The sequence below is a fragment of the Suricata suricatta genome, chromosome 10 (assembly GCF_006229205.1).
Source record: "Suricata suricatta isolate VVHF042 chromosome 10, meerkat_22Aug2017_6uvM2_HiC, whole genome shotgun sequence".
NCBI lineage: Eukaryota > Metazoa > Chordata > Mammalia > Carnivora > Herpestidae > Suricata > Suricata suricatta.
Genome location: NC_043709.1, coordinates 105276022 through 105300412, shown reverse-complemented (window position 1 = coordinate 105300412; position 24391 = coordinate 105276022). Strand labels below are relative to the sequence as shown.

Here is a 24391-nt window from a genome sequence, read left to right as displayed (position 1 = left end):
TGTATTAAAAGTTCTGGCAGCATCAGACACACTACAGACGAATCTGGGACTAGTTAGGCTAGGAGTCAAAACACATGCTCCCCAACGAAGCCTCCAGGAACCGGGCGCGAGCAGCCGGAGCTCAAACAGAATTTCTTAGAATCTCTCCAGGAAACCGTCGATGGGGGTGCAGATGGGCGCGCCGTCCAGTGGCTGATTTCTAGTCGGCCTTACGGTTTGAAAACATGGCCTTTCCTTCCCGGAAATGAGCCTTAGTCCCTCCAAGGTGGCGCCAGAGGCCGGGCTGGAGGCGGAGGCACACGCGGAAGGAGCCCCGGCTTGAGAACATGGCCTTTCCTTCCCGGAAATGAGCCTTGGTCCCTCCAAGGTGGCGCCAGAGGCCGGGCTGGAGGCGGAGGCACACGCGGAAGGAGCCCCGGCCTGGGCCAGACTCCCGGCGGCCGGCGAAGTGGGAGGCAGGGCCGGGTGCAGAGCCGCTCCAGGCCTCCAAGCGCGAGTCAGAGCAGCTCCTGGAGTCCGGACAAGGACAGAAACCGGGGCTGAGCTGGGCTTCCGGGCAGTTCCCGGAGCCCGCTGGGGCGTCGCATTTACACCTGGTGTCAGTGAAGGGGGACTCCCTGCCCGCAACTCCGTTGGAAAACCAGTTGTCTGAGAGACCGCGCCGCGACACCAACTGCCTGGAGGTTCCCCTCTCCCGCGCCTTCAGGCGGCTGGGGTGGGAAGTGGGCTCGCACCCGTGGATCTTCCTGCTGGTGCCCATGGTGCTGACGGCCGCTCTGGGCACTGGCTTGATTTACCTGCCCAAGTATGAAGAGGAAAACCTCGAGGAGCAATACACCCCAATAGGGAGCCTGGCCAAGGCCGAGCGCCGCTTTGTGCAGGAACATTTCACCGCCAACGACTCTAACCGCTTCTCCGTCTCCAGGAAGAGCACCGAGGTCAATTTCGCTAGTATTCTAGCAGTCTCCATCACTACCTCGCTGCTAGACCAAACAATCTTGTCAGAAATTAGTAAAGTGGACGACGTGATACAGGATCTGTATGCGACGGGGGAAAACAGAACCCAGATTCGCTACAGTCAGGTGTGCGCCAAGTACCAGGGTGTCTGCGTGCCTTCCAACCCACTCCTGTCTGCCTGGCAGATGAACAGGAACCTCGACCTGAGAAATATCACTTTCCCAATCTACAACCACATGGGTCAGCCCTTCTACCTGGCCGGCACCATTGGAGGGACCTTCTTAGGCGAGAGAACGGGAATGAACCATTTACTCCTGGAAGCCAAAGCCATGAGGCTGCTCTACTACCTGAAAACTGAGGCTGGAGAGGACAACGAGCTTAGCAAGAAGTGGTTAATCCATTTCCTGAACCAATTTAGCAACATTGAAAAGAGTCTGGCCTTGAAGAACATACAGGTACCTGGTGGCTGAGTTTTATAGGGAGACCAGGAGAAGGTGGGAGGGATAAGAACACGTTTTCCAAGTAGTAGCACTCTCCTGATTATTTGATGGAGTCCTGACTTGCAGGTGGGAGTACTCTATTCTGTTTGGCACTTAATCTAACTTCCTTAATCTCACACATCAAAGGATACCACACATCATAAATCTTCAGTAATACTCTGGTGGAAAACACAAATCCTACATCCTTGAGGTAGGTTTGCTCAGGACAGACACTGATCAAGTTTTCTAGTCAAATTACTCTAAAATCCTTACTCTTAAAGTCTTTGCTGTTTTGGGGAACCTCCCCTGAAATGTTTTTGGACTTCATTTGAATAAAAGCAACACACTTTTAAGAAGTTCAATGGTATAAATGAAAGAGAATTAGCTCACCATTTCCCAAGTAAGTTATACCCTAGTGCCCAGCACATGCTAGCTATTCTGAAACGAATACTTGTGAATAAGCCCGGTCAAAGTGAGACACCTACTGGAAAAATACCGTATCCTTCTGAAATATCAATGCAGTTAAAATAGTAAGAGAAAATGACCTATTAAAAATTTAGAAAAGCCAAAATTTCTATAGTTATGAATGATTTCACAATCGTAGGTAGACCTCAGATTTTGTGTATTCGGGAGGTTTAAACTTTGGGTTTTTGAAAGAAACGTTGGAAAGTGTGCCACAGATTTGGGGACAAAGCATACCTCTATTAATCTTCTTGATTCTAAAATCATGATTCACATATTTTGAACTTTTAAAAAATTTTTTAATGTTTGTATTTTTTTAATTTTATTTTTATTTTTATTTTTATTTTTTTCAATATTTTATTGTCAAGTTGTTTTCCATACAACACCCAGTGCTCTTCCCCATAAGTGCCCTCCTCCATCACCACCACCTCTTTTCCCCCCTCCCCCTTCCCCTTCAACTCTCAGTTCATTCTCAGCATTCAATAGTCTCTCAAGTTTTGCATCCCTCTCTCTCCCCAACTCTGTGTCCCTCCTCCGCTCCCCCTGGTTCTCCATTAGGTCTCTCATGTTTTCCTGTTAGACCTATGAGTGCAAACATATGGTTTCTGTCTTTCTCTGCCTGGCTTACTTCACTCAGCATGACACCCTCAAGGTCCATCCACTTTCCTACAAATGGCCATATGTCATTCCCTCAATGTTTGTATTTATTTTTGAGAGAGAGAGAGTGTGTGTGTGAGAGAGCAGGGGAGGGTCAGAGAGAAAGGGAGACACAGAATCTGAAGTAGGGTCCAGGCTCTGAGCTGTCAGCACAGAGCCCAATGTGGGGCCTGAACCCATGAACCGTGAGATCATGACCTGGGCTGAAGTGGAACGCTTAACTGACTGAGCCACCCCTATTTTGATCTTTTACTAAATCTTAACATGTCATTTCAATCAGTAAGCTATCGTGTTTCAATAGGGTTTGTAACTCAAATATTGGAATTAAAAGTTATTTACTTGGGTATATTTTTGTGGCAGGTGGTGTACTTTACATCAATGTCTAGACAACTGGAATTTGAAGCAACTTCCATGACAGTGACCCCTTTGTTTCACTTGGCATCCCTTCTAATCATATTATTTGCAATCATATCATGCTACAGGTAAAATGGTACTATTGTTTAGCTCTTTTTAACAGATATTTGTGGTTGGCAAAATGCATAGAAAAGATATAAAATATGCCATTTTAATCATTTTTAAGTATACAGTTCTGTGGCATTAATTACATTCACACTGTTGTGCAACCATCACAACTCTCTGTTTCTAAATCTTTTCCGTCACCTCAAGGAGGACTGTAGAACCCTTAGGCACTAACCCTCCATAGCCTCCTCGCAGTCCCGGCTAACCTTCATCTACTTTCTATCTTTATGAATTTGCTTATTCTAGATATTTCATAAAAGTGGAATCACACATATTTCTACTGTTGTGACTGGCGTATTTCACTCATAGGTCTAACAGGAGGAACATGAGGACCATGGAGAGGGGAAGTGGGGAAAAGAGTTAGGAGAGGGAGGGAGGGAGGGAAATCACAAGAGACTCTTGAATACTGAAAACAAACTGAGGGCTGAAGCGGGAGGGAGAAGGGGGTGGTGCTGGAGGAGGGCACTTGTGGGGAAGAGCACTGGGTGTTGTATGGAAACCAATTTGACAATAAACTGTATAAAAAATTAGTAATTTCCCTAGAACCTTTCCAGTTGTGCAGATTGTGACATTCATTACTCTTTCGTATCTTATTTCAATATAGTAATTATTTTAGTTGAAAAAAATTAGTAGTCCATTTTCTTAGTGGTTTTCCCAAACTATTATTGAAAGACTAGTTCTTGGTTTTTGTGGTCACTGAAGTTTCTGTACCTTAGCTCATGTTTTGACATAAATTTCCTTGGATGCCAGGAGCTCTCCCAGTGCTAGCATAATGGTTCTGTGCCTGGAACCTCCAACGTTTAGCAAGGCTTACACTGTACCGAGGGATCAGCCCTAGTGAAAGCTTTGGCCTTTTCTGCGGCTACATCTTGCCCTGGGTAGTTTTCTAAATTCCCAGAGAAATGCTCCTCATCGTTTTCCAAAAGCAGCCTTTGTATTTTTAACTGTAATCCTTTGCTCTGTGCACTTGAGGTTTGTTAATTCAACTTGTGTTTCCAGCTTTCTCAACCTGAGTTTTGAGTTAGGCAAAACGGAGGAGTGCCTTGCATCAGTCCTTCAGGTAGTCCCCAAATAGGTTAGAACAGACATAGAAAATATTTTAGGAATAAGCTCTGTTCTGCCTCCTCCAGAAACAGGGAAGTGGCTCCATCATGGTAACAGGAGCTGTGGCTACTTTAACACATCTGCCACTTCATGATCACTGCCACTTTAAGACTTCTACCACTCTGGAGAGGGAGACAGGGCATGTAAAATCACTAGAAAACCTTCCTACTGTTTTGAAGTGCTCTCCTGCTTTTCTTTTATTTAGCTCTTTCTTAGTTGCCATAAGCTTTTGACTGCTTTCCAGATTTCACAGAATTCTGAAAATATATGCCCCTTATTCTGTATTTCTGTGTGGGGATGAGATGTGGGAAATTCCTACTCCATGTTGTGCTGATGTCCAGCAAAAACTTGTGTTTTTTAAACTTTCTTTTCTGCACCCACCCCCGCTTTAGCAACAGTGTGTAATCAGATGGAATAGTAAAAAGAAATAAAGAAATTATAGCTTGTTTTGTTTGATTTGGCATATGTTTTTTACCTTACATATTGTGCCAATTGTGATGAATTGTTCCATTTGGAAGCAGATATGCTGATAGAATTAAACAAGTCTTTATTTCTGTTGTAAATTTGAACTAGTACTTTTAACTACATAAAAAAATTAATCTCCAATTTAATTGACTTAGGTGTCCCCATTGTTTTGATATGGGGTTCACCTTGTTAAGCACCTAAAAATTGTTATCTAGGCATTAGGGTTAGTTTGGGCTCTTGTAATCGGAAAGCTAGAATATGAAAATATCAGCAGACACAAGTAGTTAGCTGTAGAAGTAACCCCATAGAATATATTATTCGGGTGATTCTCACAGCAGAGTTCCAGAGAGAACTCTAAACCTACATATTCTGAACCCACATATTGAACCAAGTCTCTCGGGTTTCAGTCTGAAAATCTATATTTCAAAAATGTCTCTAGTTAATTCTCATGTGTAGGTAGGTTTGGGAACAATGATATAATTCAATTCCCTAGATTTTAAAGTAGAGAAAAATAAGGCTCCAGTAGGTAAAGGGAGTTAACCATGATGGGTATCTCAATAGAGTTAATAAACTATCTCACAACGTTGTTGTTTTGGAAAGAAAGACCACATTCCCTAGAAAACAAACAAAATTAAAAAACTAAGAAGGATGAGTCAGAGGGAGGTAGGGAGAGAGTAGGGGAAGAAGGATGGGAAGGAGAAAAGACAAAATTCAGTCTTGTTAAAGTGACTAGAGTATTAAAAAAATAATAATGGAATCTCCAGGGTACCAACAATTGGCTTGATGAAACTTTCCTTCTAGGTTGTTAATTCTGAAGATACAAATTTATATCAATTCTTATCTTTACAAATAAATGTGGACAGTAGTATAGAAAATCTTATACTGAAGCCAATTAGAAAATGATTTTTTAATATTTACTTATTTATTTTGAGAGAGCGAGCATGCTTGAGTGAGCAGGGGAAAGGCAGAGAGAGAGGGAGAGAAAGAGTCCCAATCAGGCTCTGCACTGTCAGAGCAGATCCCAACACAGGGTTTGAACTCATGAACCATGAGATCATGACCTGAGCCAAAACCAAGAGTCAGATGCTTACCTGACTGAGCCAGCCAGACACCCCTAGAAAACGATTTATATTTATTTGTCTTTGAAGACCTTATGTTTATGTAACCAGCATACTGAATGCATAGGAATCATGAAGTACAAACATAAAGCAACTTTATTTTGGTCTCCTTTTGTTCTCCTTTAAGTTTTGTAGGTAAGAGCAAGGTCTTCTTTTGCTCTATGAAAACTCAGGGAGGCCCTGTGCCTTTTGTGGTCATTTGTAGGTAAGACAAATTCTCCAGCCAGAATTAAAATGTCCATGTCTATGTCCATGTAATAAACAAAAGTGGTATTTGATTAAAAGCTAAGGTGCCCTCCAGCACCCTCTGCTAGAGCATGCTGCATGGGATAGCCCTTAATGAGAAAACAGGAGCTCACCAGTCTTCTTTTCCTTTTCTTTTTTTCTGAATATAATTTATTGTCAAATTGGCTAATACACAGTGGACATAGTGTGCTCTTAGTTTCAGGGTAGAGTCCCATGATTCATCGCTTACATATAACACCCAATGTTCATCCCAACAAGTGCCCTCCTCAATGCCCATCACCCATTTTTCACTTACCTGCCCTCCCCATCAACCCTCAGTTCTCTGTATTTAAGAGACTTGTGTGGTTTGCCTTGCTCTCTGCTTGAAATGATTTTCCCCCTTCCCTTCCTTCATGGTCTGCTGTTAAGTTTCTCAAATTCCACATATGAGTGAAAACATATGATATGTCTCTCTCCGACTGACTTACTTCACTTAGCATAATAGCCTCCAGTTCTATCCACGCTGTTGCAAATGGCAAGATTTCATTCTTTCTCATTGCCAAGTAGTATTTCTTTGTATATATTACCACACCGTTCTTTATCCATTCATCAGTTGATGGACATTTGGGCTCTTTCCATAACTTGGCTATTGTTGAGAGCACTGATATAAACATTGGGGTACATATGCCCCTACGAGTCAGCACTCCTGTAGCCTTTGGATAAATTCCTAGTAGTGCTACTCTTGGGTTGTAGGGTAATTCTATATTTAATTTTTTGAGGAACCTCCACACTCTTTTCAAGAGGGGTTGCACCAGTTTGCATTCCCACCAACAGTGCAAGGGGGTTCCCGTTTCCCCACATCCTTGCCAACATCTTTTGTTTCCTGGGTTGTTAATTTTAGCCACTCTGACCCGTGTGAGGTGGTATCTCAGTATGGTTTTGATTTGTATTTCCCTGAATGTGAGTGATGTTGTGCATCTTTACATGTGTCTATTGGCCATCTGGATGTCTTCTTTGGAAAAGTGTCTATTCATGTGTTCTGGCCATTTCTTCACAGGATTATTTCAGGTTTTGAGTTTGGTAAGTTCTTTATAGATTTTTGGATACTAATACTTTATCTGATATGTCATTTGTAAATCTCTTCTCCCATTCTGTTGGCTCACCAGCCCTCTTCTATCCCTTCTCTTCCTACTTCCCATCTTGCTAAGTTAGTTGGAGCATGTCCAAGGAGAAAAAGAAAGGGAGGAGGGAAATCCTTAAGGCACAGCCATTCCCATGACGGTTCAATACATGCCTTCTCTGGGCTTGAAAATAAAACCAATTCTCCTTTGAGTGTGTATGTAAGTTCCTTGGACCTCTCCCACTCCTACCTCTCTGTTATCACTGAGAATCTCTTATGTCTGGTCTGGGCAGGGCCTCCTAGACAGTTCCTAAGACACTGCCCATCCTGCCCGACTCATATACACTTACACATGAAGGTTATTCTTTGCACACATGCATTTCTCTCCCACAGAACTCTTATTTGCACACATTTTAGGGTTCCATATTTATTGTCTTATTGTGAAGTCATATGAATAAACTTTTTCAAGTTTATGCTCTAACTTGAACCTTATTCTACAGCAAGTAGTGATATATTGACCTTCTAGACTCTTTCAGAATTGTCTGACATTTTGGAAATGACAACATTTATGCCAAGTATTAGATGAATATCTGAAACAATCTGGAAAATATTTCCCTTCTCAGATACACTGTAAACTATTGTTTACTGATGAGAAACATCATTACCTTTCAAGGAAGATGTGGATCTCTCACCAAACATATAGATTGTTGCCTAAGAATAATAATTTCTACTTTAGCCCTTCTGTGTCAAGTAAATAAAAAAATTCAGAAGATTGGCCATCTTGCTTCCTGCACTGGAATTATATGAGGAAAGTTTTAGACATTAAGATTCTGCAGCTTCACTACAAACCTACTGAATCAGGATCTACATAGCTGGGTTCCAGGAAATCTATAGTTCTAAGACTTTTCTAGGTTATTCTGATAAACTGCTTAAAAAAATCCTTCTCAGGGGTACCTGGGTGGCTCTATCAGTTAAGTGTCTGACTCTAGACTTTGGCTCAGGTCATGATCTCATGGTTCATGGGTTTGAGCCCCACTTTGGGCTCTGCACTGACAGTATGGAGCCTGATTGCAATTCTCTCCCTCTCTTTCTCTATCAGTCCCCCCCCTTTCCCTCTCCCTCCCTCCCTCCCCCCCCCCCCTCTCTCTCTCCCTCTCTCCCTCTCTCTCAAAATAAATAAACTTTAAAAAATCCTTCTTGGGGACTGGAATATCTGCAAATATCTGTATTCACCAAACTCCTACAGCATTCCATTTTCAAATATCTCCTTCCATTGTCTATTGAACATTAAAGATCATTTAGACAAAGTCAACTCAGCACCTAGTCAAAATAAAGTCACTACAGCAAATAATATACTTCACTCCCTCCCCTACATTCTCTGAAAAATTTACAACAAAAAATCCAGAAACTTGAAAGAGGGAATGGAAATAAACCTGTCATATGTAATTCATTAATCTTTCTGATTTAAAAGTTCATCTTTGTTACTTTCTTATTTTAAACTGCTATAAACCAATATTGTTGTTTTAAGAAAGTATTCATTATAATCAAATTTTAGTCTAAGAAAGCAATTTACTTTTGCTCTGGAATTCTGCATATGTGGTTGGTTTGGGGCCCTGAATTTAACTCATAGCACTGGTGGGTTGGAAAAAAAAAAAGTGAAATAAAACCACGGTGTAGAAATTGTTTTTCAGAATAAGAAAGTTTAGCTATTTTACTCTTCTCTTGCCTGAAGGTCATGGTCATGTTGCTGTATTAGAATCAGTGCTTCCATTTCCATAGTTGACTCTTCTAGTCTTCAATCCAAAGTTAGTTTCTCTCTCCTCCTAAAAATATTGAGAGACAAGTATCAGTTATTTGTTTTGAAGCAGTTAACAAAAATGTAAAATATAAAACCAGAGGTGGTTGTGAATATTTTAAAATGTAATATTGTGGTTATTGGGTAGGTAAAGTGCCTAATCTATACTTTAAAATGCTATCTGTATATTCGCATTTCTGTTGGTTCAGCAAAGAAAAAGGCACATTCTGAATGATCAAAAATGGACTACAGGGGCACCTGGATGGCTCAATTGATTAAGTGTCTGACTTTGGCTCAGGTCATGGTCTCATTGTTCTTGGAGTCAAGCCCCACATCAGTCTCTGCACTGGTAGTTTGGAGCCTGCTTAGTTCTCTCTCTCTCTCTCTCTCTCTCTCTCCCCCTTCTCTCTCTCTCTGCCTTTCCCCCACTTGCGCTCTCTCTCTCAAAAATAGTTGAAACATTTTTTTAAGTTCATTTATTTATTTTTGAGAGACAGAGAGAGAGAGAGAGCATGAACAGGAGAGGTGCAGAGAGAGGGGGAGACAAAGAACCCAAAGCAGGCTCCAGGCTCCAAACTATCAGCACAGAGCCGAACACAGGGCTCAAACCCATAAACCATGAGATCATGACCTAAGCCAAGTCAGTTGCTTGACTGACTGAGCCACCCAGACACCCCATAAATAAACTTTCTTTTTTTTTTTTAATGGACTACACTTCTAATTCTTTTGCAATTAGTAGCAACTTTTCTAGAACTCACCAGTAGATAAGAATCCTGAAAACATTTTAGGAGGAGACTTGCATACATTTTGTTAACCACAATACATATAGAACTGGTTTTGAAATACAAGAGCTGTTTAGAATTGCATCTATGGCTAGTTGGAGTCAAGGGTGGGTGAAAAGAGCACTGAATATGGGTACTTTCTCTGCTAGGGCTTGCCCTCCCTTTGTTGTTGTGTTCCATTTATACCCTTTGAAGATCATAGAATTAACCATCTGAAGTGTTTGGTATATCGTTATGGTTCTGAACTGCTAGTAAGTGGATTAGTGCTTAGCTGCAGAAGAATTGCTCAGGAAGTTTGGTAAAGGTACAGATTCACAACTTTGCTCTTTTTCCCACTTGGTCTGGGACAGTGCCTGGGAATTAAAGGTCTTCAGCAGACAGGTATGGGAATTATTGCCCAGGAGCTTTCTGAACAGATACCCAAGTCGAGAATGTTATAAACTGATGGAATTTCAGTGTGGAAGCTACTACCACAAATTCCATGATTTTTCCCTCCAAATGTACAGGTGTGACTGTGTACGAAACAAAATGTGGGTTGCAGCCATTGGAGTGATTTCTGCTGCCTTGGCAGTGGTGAGCGGCTTTGGCCTGATGTTGTACGTTGGGATGCCATTTGTGATCATAGTTGCAAATTCACCATTTCTTATTCTGGGTGAGTAAAACCAAATGTGAGGCTACACATTGTGTATGTGGGGGGAAGGAATTTATGTTAGGTTAAGCAAAACAATTATATTTAGGTGGCTCCACAGATCCAAAATGAGGTGACAGGAAAGAAGAAAATCAAACTGAAGTATGTGTATTTAGTGGTGGAAAAATCTAGTACCCCATTGGAAAACACATACAGGAGACATGAACAGGCAGTTCACACACACACACACACACACACACACACACACACACACACTCCAAAATATAAACCACTGGAAATAGAGGGAGAAAATAATCTGACTTCTCAATTAATGAATGGATGCAAATTAGACAAAAAGTGGGATACTTTGTCTTCTTATTAAATTAATAAATGTTAGCAAGATTGGAGATTTGAGGAAGATTGTATATAAATGAATACTCATTCTGCTGAGAGAAAATTGTATATTGTTACACATTTAAGTCCAATTTTTCAGCAAATCAAAACATTTAAACATTAAACAGCAAATACCTTTGGCTTACCAATTCCATTTCTAGAAATTTGTCCTAACAATTAGACAAGTGCTCAAAAAGCAGAATGAGTATGTTCATTTCAGCATTATATAGAACAGGGAGGTTTTGAAAACCTAATCCCATATCAGCATAGGATTGGTCAACTCAAACACAGCATATTAAAATTTTTGAATCATACTCAGTCTTCAAAAGGAAGTGGATATATAATGTTAAATGAAAAATGCTGGCTATGAAACCAGGTGTTTGAAATAGAGAGATACAGTTACATGTGCATAATTGTGTAGAGCAAATTCTGGATGGATATACATAAAAATGCAGGGTAGAATTACTGTTGTTTACATTTCTTCTTTGCATTTTCCTGCACTTTCAGAATTTATTTTATAATAAGCATGAAAAAACAAGGGTGTTTATGTTTTAGAAAGTAAAGAACTTGGAAAAGTAGTATTTGCTTTTCTGGGGGAGACAGTGTATGAACTGTGTGCTGGATGTCAACTTTATTACGCTAACTCTTTAGGACACACCTACCTCATACACACCAATGCTTAGTCACTCAGTATTCCCCACAGCCATAAAAAAGTATAGTTAAAGTGTGTATATAATTCATTTAATATAAACCAGTATTGGATAGTCTGTGTGTACATAGGAATCTGTGTGTGTGTGTATTCTAAGCAACTCAAGCAAGAAGTGTGCAAAGAAAGTTTCTGAATAAGTTTCTATAAATCATAAAGCTAGTTTCTAAATACCTAATAAATATCAAGAGTTCATTCTTGGTCCTAGTACTTCCAATTCTTCCCTTTTGTCCAGCTAAGTACAAGTGAAATCCTTCAAGCTGGTAGTCATGGGATGTCAGGATACAGTTTATGACAGACTGTATAGACTTGTGTCAATTTAAATCCTTCTACCTTCTTGATCATACCCGTAGAACATCAGAGGCAAAGTTGTAATTCCCTGTACACTCCCATGTAATCCATGTATAAGATCCCCCCAAATTGAAATTAAAATCAACATTTTATTCCAGTTTATTTATTTACTTATTTGTTTTATTAAATTTATATCAATATATATGGAAACAAAGGTATACATAAGTGAAAGTAGTGTCAACTCTAGTAGAAGTCTTGAGAGAGGTGAAATTGATCTGCAACATGCTCATGCTGTCCATACTAATCCCCTGTCTTCTTTCTAGTCCTTTTTTCCCACTCTTTAGTAATGATTTCTAAGTCCTCAAATGTTCTTAATTCCAAACTAGTCATGAAACATCCTTGTGGAGAAGAAATAATTACCTAGTAGTCATTAATATGTAAGGAATTAAGATTTACTTTGGTGCATATTTCTGATCTCAAGAGTACTTGCATTTTAATAGCAATCCCTTAACTTGTGTAAGTTAAGTTTCAATAACAACATTCTGGGTTTCAAAAACAGGCTAGCAGGAAAACGATATTTGTGTGTGTGTGTGTGTGTGTGTGTGTGGTGTTGGGTGTATAAACTGTGTGGTACCTCTCAAATCATACCATATTGATAGTTAGATGCTAACTGTGAAACAGATAAGTCCAGTTTATATTTTAAGCAACACAGTGTTGGCTTCGTGTGTTTGTACATTCATGTAAAATGGCTTATGAGAGAAAATGATCTTTCAAGTAATCCAGTAGAATCAAAGATACAAGGCTAATGCTGCTTCGACCAACACCTGCAACAGTTTTCCTGACTCATTATTAAAACACCCTAAATGAAGACCAGATGTAGAGTATCCTGTGCTATGTACAAATAATAGGAGTACGAATAAAGCACAGAGTTATTACAGAGGAAGGGGTGGATTCCCTTGTGGATTCAGAGGGCAACCAGAGAAAATAGTAGTATCAAAGCCCAGGTTGGGCAAGATAAATAAGACCTCAGAGATGGACAAAGAAGATGGTTTGAATTTATGTGTTTAATTTTCAATAGATATTAATATGTATGAAGATTGTTTCCTTGTTTTTTCTTAAACAGGTGTTGGGGGTTGATGATATGTTTATAATGATTTCTGCCTGGCAGAAGACCAGCCTCATGGATAACATAAAACAGCGGCTGTCCAGTGTCTATTCCAAAGTGGCAGTGTCCATTACAATCACCTCTATCACCAATGTCCTGGTCTTCTATACAGGGATTATGACCTCTTTCAGGTCCGTACAATACTTATGCATCTATACAGGAACAACCCTGCTCTTTTGTTATTTTTATAACATCACCTGTTTTGGAGCATTTATGGCCCTGGATGGTAAAAGAGAAGTAGTCTGTCTACGCTGGTTGAAAAAACCAGCAACTCCTGACCAAAAGTGTTCCTCATTTAAAAAGTACTGCTGTCTCCCATGTGATTCTCTCCCAGAAGAACAAGAAACTGATGTCCATCCAATGAATTTGTTCTTCAGAGACTATTTTGGCCCTTTTCTCACAAGCACTGAGTCTAAGTTTTTTGTAGTGCTTTTATACATTTTGTACATCGTAAGTAGTATATATGGGTGTTTCCAAGTGCAGGAAGGGTTAGACCTTCGAAATTTGGCAAGTGATGATTCCTACATCACGCCATATTTTAATGTAGAAGAAGAATATTTATCAGATTATGGTCCCAGGGTTATGGTTATTGTTACTGAAACTCTTGACTATTGGGATAAATATGCTAGGCAAAAACTGGAAAAATGTCTGGCAGATTTGGAAAACAGTGTCTATGTAGATAAAAATGTTACAGAGTTTTGGTTACAAGAGTATTTGCAATATATGGAAAATAGCGGGCAAGATGTAAATGATAAGAATACTTTTATAAACAGTTTGCCCAATTTTTAAACAAAATTTCCACTTTTTATGTATGATATTAATATTTCATCTTCACATGAAATCATTGCTTCCCGGGGCTTCATTCAGACCAGGGGCATTTCTTCTTCAACCAATAAGAAGATGATGTTATTCCAGTTACGAGGCATAGCTGAGAAGTGTGAAATTCCCCTAATGGTGTACAACCAGGCATTCATATATTTTGATCAGTACACTGTGATATTAGAAAACACTGTTCGAAATGTCATTGTTGCGTCCTCGGCTATGTTTATTGTTTCCTTATTGTTAATTCCTCATCCACTGTGTTCCTTGTGGGTAACTTTTGCTATTGCTTCTGTGATTGTGGGAGTAACGGGTTTCATGGCATTCTGGAATGTCAATCTTGATTCCATATCCATGATTAATCTTGTTATTTGTATAGGGTTTTCTTTCGATTTTTCTGCACACATTTCTTATGCATTTGTTTCCAGTTCTAAGCCCTCAGTAAACGAAAAAACAATTGAGGCATTGTCTCTGCTAGGCTACCCAGTGTTACAAAGTGCAGTTTCAACAGTAATAGGGGTGTGTGTTTTATCTGCAGCTAAAGCATACATCTTCAGGACATTTTTTAAGATTATGTTTCTTGTTATGGTATTTGGGGCTGCTCATGGCCTAATTTTTATTCCAGTGTTCTTAACCTTTTTTTGAAGGTTTGTTTGAATATCCAGTAACAAATCAAATTATAGAATTCCTGATTGCCATAATCCCATCTGATAAAAACACACTATTAGAAATAGTCAATAAACTAAAAACAAAGGTATGTTTCCTTGGCTTGGAAATCCCATCTAAAAATGTTATTTAAAATATCCTGAGAAAAATTAATTAGCCTTTCATTAAAATATCTTTACTAATATAGGAAGTGTTGTCATCTTTATTATAGTCTGTACAATCAAGCATAAGGTATAATTCTCTAGTTATTTTTTCCTTTTGTTTCATTGTTAGAAGTTTATGCCTGAAGTTCAAGTATTTTCTATATTATAATATAAATGGAATATTATTTTCATTGTACTTCCTATATCATTATTATGTAAAAGTACAACTTCTTATTAATCCTCTCAGTCTGGGGCTCTGTATGCATTTTCTTAATGGTGTATTTTGATAAAGTGACGTTTTTAAAGTTTTGAAATCCAATTTATCTTTTTTAAATTTTCTGTGTCCTAAGTCTTTGCCTATTCCAAGATTACAAAAAAAAAATCGATCCATGTTTTCTTCTTAAAGTTAATAGTTTTAATCATGATCCATAGATCTATATTTGTTGAGAAGTGTGGATAAAAGTTCATTATGTTCCCGTAATAATTATCCATCCAGTTGTCCCAGCATCATTAGTAAGAAGACTACATTTTCAGCATAGGATTAATTTGGCACCTCTGTCGAAGAATCAATTGACGATTTGTGTGTGGCTGTGTTTCTGTGCATTGATCTGTTTGTCTATCCTAAAGCCAATACCAGTGCCTTGATTACTGAAGCTTTATATTAATTCTTGAAATTTGGTTGTATAACCAGGATTTTTCTTCTTTTCCAAATTGCTTTGGCTCTTCTAGGTTCTTCCCATTTAGATACTAGTTTTAGCATCATTTGTCAATTTATCAGGAAGACTTCTGGGTTCACAATTGGGTTATGGTGAATCTACAGATCAATTTGGGGAAAATAGGTGTCTTAGCGATTTGGAATCTTCTAATCTGTGAACATGGTTTATCTCTCCATTTATTTATGTGTTCTTTAATTTCTCTCAGGAATATCTTAAAGATTTAGGTAGATTTACTTCCAAATATTTCTTTTTTTTTTTTCCTTTTAATTTTTAATGTTTATTTTTTTTTCCATAATATTTTATTGTCAAATTGTTTTCCATACTTCCAAATATTTCTATCTTTATGACATTGTAAATAAATTTAAATTCTTTTTTCATTTTGCTCTTACTGCTACATAAAAATATAAGGGATTTTGGTATACCTACATTATATTGTATAACCTCATTAGATTCATTTATTAGTTTGTGTGGATCTTTGTAGTTTCTGTAGTAGTTTCTATCTGTGCAATTATGTAAGGGTCACAGAAAGACCATTTCATTTCATTTATTCCTACTTACTGCAGTTGCTTAAAACATCCAGTAAAATGTGGGAAGACATTCTAAAGGCACACCTTACTGCCTTGTTCCCAACTCTATAGGAAATGTTCGATATTTCATCATTAAATATGATGATTACCCAAAGTATTTCATAGCTGTTTCTATCAGTTTGAGGAAAGTCCTTTCTACTCCTAGATTGCTGAGATGTTTACCATGAGGTATTGAATTTTGTCAAATAATTTTTGCCCATCTATGAAGATTATCATGTCATTTTTTATTTTAATCTGTGAACAAGGTAATTTATGTTGAATGACCTTTTAATATTATACCATTTTGCATTCCTAAGATGACTTACATTTGGTCATGGCATATTATTATTTTCATAAATTGCTGCCTTTGTTTTGTTCATATTTTGTCAATGATATTTGTTCCTAAAGTCATGAGGGACAGGGGTCTACAATTCCCTTTTCTTGTAATGTCTTCCTCAGGTTTTGATATCAGAATTAGGGTGCCCTTAGGAAATAAGCTGGAAAATATTCTATTTTCTGAAATATATGACATATGATTGATACAATTTCTTACTTACATATTTAGTAGAATTCACCAGTGAAATCATCTGGGCACAGAGCTTTCCTAGAAAAGCTTCTTATTTAAAATTTACTTTCTTTGGGGTGCCTGGGTGGCAGCCGGTTAAGCATCTTGACTTTGGTTCAGGTCATGATCTCATGGTTTGTGAGTTGGAGCCCTGTGTGGGACTCTGTGCTGACAAGTAGGAGCCTGAAGTCTAGTTTCAGATTCTGTGTCTCCCTTTCTCTCTGCCCCTGCTTCACTTATGCTCTGTCTCTTGCTCTTTCCTTCTCTCTCAAAAATAAACAAAACACTTAAAATTTTGTTAATAAATAAATAAAATAAAATTTACTTTCTTTAACAAATATAAGGGCATTCAAATGTTTTCTTCTTGAATGACTTTTGGTATGTTTTAATGACCCCTTTTGGTTATGTGGCCAAGTGATTATTTTCTTATTATTATTTTAATGTCTCTAGTGATGTCCCCTGTGTAACTCTTGATACTGGTAATTTGTATTATATCCCTTCTATTTCTTTTATTATTTTTATTTTTAGAGAGAGGGTGCAAGTAGGGGAGAGGGGCAGAGGGAAAAAGAGAGACATTTCTAAGCAGGCTCCACACTCTGTGCTCAACACAGAACCCCAAGTGGGGCTTGATCCCATGACCCCAGGATCATGACCTGAGCCAAAATCAGGATGCTCAATCGACCTAGCTATTCAGGTGCCCCACCCCCATTCTGCTTCTTGATAGAGGGATTCTCAATTTCATTAAATTTTTCCAAGAACCAACTTTTGGCTTTGTTGATTTCCTCTATTATTTTTGTTTGCTACTTCATTGGCTTCTTTGCTACTTCACTCTTAGTTCCTTCTAGTTTGCTTTTTTTGTTTGTTTGTTTTAAGTAAGCTCCATGCCTGATGCTGCACTTGAATTCATGATCCCAAGATCAAGAGTTACACCCTCTAACTGCTAAGCCAGGCAGGCACCCCACTTTTCTTCTTGTTTTCTACTCTAATTTTCTCTTAATTTTCCAGCTCTTTAAGGTAGTAAGTTAAATAATTGATTTAAAATTTTTATTCTAAGAAAACATTTAATACTATAAATGTCCTTGTAACTACCATTTTAACTGTATCCACAAATTTTTATATGATGAGTGTTTTTCAACATTCCTTTCAAGATAAGTTCCCATTTCTCTTGTGATTTCTTCTTTGATCATGGAGCAAATATGCCTTTGCTTTCTCTTCAGTTTTTTTAAAGAATTCTTTAAAAATTCTTTAAAATAATTTTTAACTGGATATACAATTTTAGTTTCTCCAGCCCTTTAAAAAATGTTACTGTATTCCCTTCTTGATTTAACATTTAGCTTCTATTATTATATTGTTCATCTCTACGGAATATATCTTTTTTTCACTAGCTGCTTTTAAGATTTTTCCTTTATTATTGGTTTTCAGCAATTTGACTATGATGTGGTTGTGTGTGGTGTTTTTCCTATTCAACCTTCTTGGGTATCTTGAGCTTTTAAGACCTGTAGCTTGATACTTTCCATCGTATTTGAAAGTACTTTAGCCTTTATTTCTTCAAATGTTTCTCTGTCACATTGTCTCTCCCCTCTCCATCTGGGACTCTAATTACAAATATGTTCTTTTTATTTTTAGTTGGTACATAAAATTATAATGTTCTTCAAGTCTGTATTTTATCACTAAAACTTGAATTTGTTGACACCTTCTATAGACGTTTCTCTGTAGCCTATATTTGATTTTAAAAAAATAGTCTTTCTACATATGGTGAGTTTCCTGGTAAGCTCAGAAAAATTCTGCTATGTGGAGGTTTTTAATTACAATTCTGTGTATGGAAATATTAGATAATTTCAGTCAATATATGTTCATCATTACAGTTCTTTTTATTTCATTGAGATTGTCATTCTTTGAAAATATTTCATTACAAAAAATTCATCAAATAAGATTCTATTTCTGATTATCTTGAATATTTGGCAAACCAGTTGGAGATGTTGCAAAATAATAGGTCTTTCAATTTCATTCCATTCATTACAGAATGTAAATTTATCCCCAAAATGGAAGATCATCAAAAATTCTTTTCCGAAGTTAGGAAATTATAAAGCACAATTATAAAATTGCAAAATTAAATCAGGTACACTGAGCTTTCCTCGTTTGATTTTTTCATTTCTTTCTTTACTTTTATAGTGACAAATTCAATGGATTCCTATTCACACACTTTTTTTTCAGTCATTCTAATTTGCTAATGGCTTCAAAAGTTTAAGTTTCTTTGGCGTTCCCTTCATTGAACATTTAATTAAAGATTCACAACTAATTTTGAGCAAATTGCAACAAGAACAAATAGAGGACTCACTCACAAACTGGTTCAAAACAATTGTAGGGTACTAGACTTATTTTCAAAGTAGTTTTTCAAACATTTGTAAAATCTGGCTGATGTTGGACAGCTAAGAGGAAAAATAACATACTGTCATGCTTGAAAATTTTTAAATTCAACCTCAGCTTAATCACCAGATATTTGTTTTTCACTTACTTTACATATTTTACTTTACGTATTTTATCATCTTGTTCCTTCTGCATGTATTCCTCAGATGTAATCTTTGGTTATCCATTCATATTAACAAATGAAGCCTATTTTGCTTAGTACACATCATTATTAATTTGCCTATGTGATTGTTAATGCTATGTCTTACAGCCAAAAACTGGTTTTCCACTGTTGTCCTGGTATACCACCTAATTTAAATTTGGGTCTCATTTTAGATGAAGTATTGATAGTAATAGATGAATTAAAATTAACCTGGATTGGTTTTATATACCTCTGCTTTTTGCTTTCAGATTCTGACATGGTCTGGTCTAGTGATGTGGATGACACAGGTGCAATGAATAGAATTCTCACTTTAACATGCGATTAACTCTAAGTCACCCACTAATAAACTACCTCCCTTCCAGATCCTTTACAAATGCTGTGTAACTAACACTTCCCTTTCACTGGAGGTTGGCAGAGTGCTCACTGAATAAAATAAAGCGTGCTCAGACATGAGTGGTCAGGGACAGCTATTTCTTCACTGGAGGCCTTCTTGGTAAAGCCATACTAGCCACTTTAATAATAGGTACCAACACTTCAGTGGCTTATCCCAATGGAAGTATATTTCTCACTCATGTACCAGTCACAGTAGATGTTCCTCATCAGTGACTAGCTATCCTGATCATGATTGTTCAGGGACCCAGATTCCTGCCAACATATGGTGTCGCAATTCAAATGGGCTCCTCCATTGCACGTGTCTAGATAGCAGATGGAACAGAGAGCCTCTTAAAAGTCTTGACCTATAGGTGACACACATCACTTCCACTTATATTCTGTAGTTGATTACAGTCTACATGGCTATATATGTAGGTCAGAGGGACTAGAAAATGTAGTCATCAAATTGGGTAGCCAGGTTTCAACTGCCATTCCTTATCACAGAAAGATAGCATAAGTTTTGGTTGACAGCAAGCACTCAATGTCATTATACAAAAATACACTCAAAGAAATTCCAGATGATTAATTTTTTTAAAGGAGCACATAATTATAATCAAAGAAAGGGAAAATTCTTTCTATTATGACACAAAATTTAGAACTCATAAAACCAAAACATTAGTTAATTCACCTGGAAACACATGCCAAGGTAACTAGCAAGTTGGCAGGGATAAGTGAGTGGAGGGAAGAACTCATGACTCAAACCACAGGTAAAAGTGATCACTTCCTTAATATATGAATGGTTCCCACAAATGAAGAAGAAAAACCTAAGAATCCAAAAGGTAAACCAGAAAAACACATAAGGTGATAGTTCGCCCAGGAGCACCCAGGTGGGTCAGTCAGGTAAGCGTCTGACTCTTTGGTTCCAAACCCAGGTCATGACCCCACAGTTCAAGAGCTCAACTGCACCAATGGCATGGAGCCTGCTTGGGATTCTCTGTCTCCCTCTCTCTGCTCCTCCCCACTTGTTCTCTCTTTCTCTCACAAAATAAACTTTTAAAAATAAATAACAAAGCCTATACTTAAAAAAAATAAAAAGATGAATAGTTCACCCAAACAGGGAATATGATGATTCTAAGCAATAATTGAAAAGTAAAACGAGCAGGGAAGCCTGGGTGGCTTAGTCGGGTAAGCCTCTAACTCTTTAATTTTATTTTATTTTTTTATTTTTTATAATAGTTTATTGTCAAATTGGTTTCCATATAACACCCAGTGCTTCTCCCCACGAGTGCCCCCCTCCATGAATCACCTCCTTCCCTTCTCTCCCTCCCCTTTCAGTCCTCGGTTTGTTTTCAGTATTCAGTAGTCTCTCATGATTTGTGTCCCTCTCTCTCCCCAGCTCTCTTTCCCCCTTCCCCTCCTCTGTCAGGCTTCTCCTGTTAGACCTATGAATGCAAACATATGGTATCTGTCCTTCTCTGCCTGACTTATTTCACTCAGCATGACACCCTCAAGGTCCATCCACTTTGCTACAAATGGCCAGATTTCATTCTTTCTCATGGCCATGTAGTACTCCATTGTGTATATATACCACATCTTCTTGATCCACCATCAGGTGATGGACATTTAGGCTCTTTCCATGTTTTGGCTATTGTTGACATTGCTGCTATGAACATTGGGGCACATGTGCTCCTATGCATTAGCCCTTCTGTATCCTTTGGATATATCCCTAGCAGTGCTATTGCTGAGTCATAGGGGAGTTCTATGGATAGTTTTTTGAGGAACCTCCATACTGTTTTCCAGAGTGGCTGCACCAGTTTACATGGCCACCAACAGTGTAGGAGGCTGCCCGTCTCTCCACACCCTCGCCAGCATCTATAGTCTCTTGATTTGTTCATTTTAGCCACTCTGACCGGTGTGAGGTGGTATATCAGTGTGGTTTTGATTTGAATTTCCCTGATGATGAGTGACGCTCAGCATCGTTTCATGTGCCTGTTGGCCATCTGGCTGTCCTCTTTGGAGAAGTGTCTATTCAGATCTTCTGCCCATTTCTTCACTGGATTATTCTTTTTTTTGGTTATGTAGTTTGGTGAGTTCCTTGTAGATTTTGGATACTAGCCCTTTATCTGATATGCCATTTACCACTATCTTTTCCCATTCTGTTGGTTGCCTATTAGTTTTTTTTATTGTTTCCTTTGCAGTGCAGAAGGCTTATAACTCTTGATTTCAGCTCAGGTGATGATCTCACCATTGTGGGATCAAGCCCCATGTTGGGCTCCGTGTGAAGCCTGCTAGGGATTTTCTCTCAACCTCTCTCTCCCTGCCCCTCCCCTACTCACTCTCTCTCAAAATAAACATTTAAAAATAAATAAATTAAACCAACATAAGATACCAGTGGCACAAACTGAGCAATTTACTGACATTCTGTGATAAACTAGAGCAAAACACAAACCTCATGCACTGCTTATGAGGGTGTAAATTAATACATTTTTAAGAATAATAATTTATTAATAGCTCTAGGAACTTAAAAAGGGATATCTTTTGGCCCAGTAAATCCACTTCTAAAAAATTCTCTTACAGATACAGTTCTTGTGCTCTGAATAAAAGACATTCATCATTCACTTAGTGTTGTTATAAAAGAAAAGACTAAACAACCCACAGACTTACCAATAGGGTTATGATTGATTAACTTATGTTTCACTCATACACTGGAAAATTATAGAGCAGTTGAAAAGAAAAAGATATTCATATGCACTGATATGTTAAGATCCTTAGATGCATTAGATGAAAATGTAATTTGCATACACAAATAGTTTGTAACATTTATGAAATACATACATTTGCCTATATTTTGAAATGTGCCAATGCACAGAAAAGGATTTGTAAGAATGAACACCCACTTTTCATTTTATGTAATTCTAACATTTTGCTAAGAGAGCGTATACACCTATTACTTTTGTAATGTAATTAGCGAATAAAAATAACTAAATGAGGTGTACCAAGTTCACAAAAGAGAACTGTGCTACTGAATGATCCTCTGACAGGTAAAAACTCCCACATAGAACTCATTTGGGGGGTGTGTGTGTGTGTGTGTGTGTGTGTGTGTGTGTGTGTGTGTGTCTGCACGTGCACCTATGAACAAGCCAAATTCCTCCAATAAACTGTGAGTATGTAAAACAGCCATGCATTTTATGCAGCGTTAAGAAGTATTTCTTGGATTAACTGAACTCCTGACGGGACAGGCACACCGCAAAATTGTGTTCAAACCCCTTGGTCCCTAACTAAGCCAGGATCCAGACGCTAGCAGAGTGGGAGCTCAGATTTCCTTAGAATTTCTCCAGGAAACCATTTGGTGGCGTGGAGATAGGCGTTCCATCCAGTAGCCGCTTTCTAATCTGCTGCCGTGCTTGAGAACATCCTTACCTCCCCATAACTGAGCCTTAGTCCGTCTAAGGTTGCTTCTGAGCAGAGTCCGACCACTACCCAGGAGAGAATCTGAACAGAGTGCAGGGCTGGAACTGGAAGCCAAACTGGAGCCCGAAGTGTAGCCGGAGGCGGAGCCAGGACTGCTGGTCAGAGAGGCGTGGTCAGCAGGCATCAGTCAGCACTCAGGTCAGAGCAGCTGGGATCCTCAAGGGAAGGGTTGGAGCAGCTCTAAAGAAAGGGTAGTGGAGGGGCGGGCGGGGCCTGATCCAAACCACACATCTGGACCTAGGTCACACGTGTTCTGGACGTCAGATCAGGGGTCCTAAACCAAGCGAGGATCAGCATCAGGACGGTCTCCGGAAATGTGCTGGATGTCAGAGCGCAGGCTGAACGCAGGCCTAACAGGGAGTCAGCCCTGATCCTTGGGACTGTTGGGCCTGGGCGTAGATTTAAAGATGAGGAAGATGACCCCAGTAGGTAAAGGGTCTTGACTTCAGGGAGTAACTCTAATACATTACCTAATTATTTCACTTAGCAGGGATTTTCTTTTCACCAGCCTCCAATAATACTCCTCTCACCTTACGGCTTCTGTGGCAGCCTCCTTGAGGGCCACCGGGTTGTTAACAGCAATTCCAAGGCCTTTTGCCTTTCACTAAAAGTCTTCTTAATACGTTCTCGCTTTTGAGGTGCCTGGGTGCCTCAGCTTGTTAAGCATCCAACTCTTGATTTAGGCTCAGATCATTATCTTATGATTTGTGGGTTAAAGCCTCATGTTGGGCTCTGTGGTGGTGGTGGAGAGCCTGCTTGGTATTCTCTCTCCCTCCCTCTCTGCCTCTCCCTTGCTCACTTTCTCTCTCAAAATAAACTTAAAAAAATTTTTTTTCAATAATTTTTTTAAAAGTTGTTCTAGTTTTTCCCTACTTGTGCAGTCCCAATGTCTATATTAGTCCTCTATTATTCCCTAACAAATTACCCCAAAACTTAATGGCATAAAACATAATCACATTTATGGTCTTCCATTTTTTCTGTGGTTAAGGAATTGGGGAATGGCGTTGATTAGATGTACTATCTTGCAGTTCTCATGAGATGTACTCAGAGGTCAGCTGGGGACACATATCTGAAGGCTTGATTGGAGCTGGAATAAGATCCATTTTCAAGGTGGCTAACTCATGTGGCTGGCAGCTTGGACTGCCTTTTTGGAGAGGCCTCAGTTCCTCTACATGTGGGCCTCATCACAGGGCTGCTCGTGATGTAGCAGCTGCCTTCTCCCAGAACAAGGGATCTGGTTGTCCTAGCCTAGAACGTCACACAAGAGCACCTCTAATGCACCCTACTGGTCATAACTGATTCTAGCTCAATGTGCAAGGAGACTAAAGAGTATGAATATCAGGAGGTAATGATAATTGAGAGCCATCATTGTGTCTGGCTACTATTTACTATATGTTGATTTTTACCATAGCTATGCGTCATAGTTTCCTTCTTTGCATGCCCAGTAATTTTTTATTACTGGATGCTGGTCCGACCTTGGAAAGTATATATGTTGAGTACTAGATTTTTTGGCTTCCTTTAAATATTATTGGACTTTGATCTGACAGGAAGCTATTTCTATATAAGGTTGGTCCTTTCAATACTTGTTTTTAAGCCTTGTTAGGGCATTTCTAGAGTAGTCTTTAGTCCAAGGCTAGT

At 38.7% G+C, this 24391-nt stretch overlaps 1 protein-coding gene across 1 annotated transcript in view; it reads left to right on the top strand.

Annotated features, from left to right (window-relative positions):
- Window positions 1–14535, top strand: part of PTCHD3 (patched domain containing 3) — a 31056-nt gene extending 16521 nt beyond the window's left edge. Inside the window, exons 2-6 of the mRNA XM_029955568.1 lie at window positions 91–214; window positions 352–1412; window positions 2916–3037; window positions 10190–10335; window positions 12825–14535. Coding sequence (XP_029811428.1) covers window positions 91–214; window positions 352–1412; window positions 2916–3037; window positions 10190–10335; window positions 12825–12838 — 1467 coding nt within the window. The 3' untranslated portion in view covers window positions 12839–14535. The remainder of the gene's footprint in view (window positions 1–90; window positions 215–351; window positions 1413–2915; window positions 3038–10189; window positions 10336–12824) is intronic.
- The last annotated feature ends 9856 nt before the right edge of the window (window positions 14536–24391 follow it).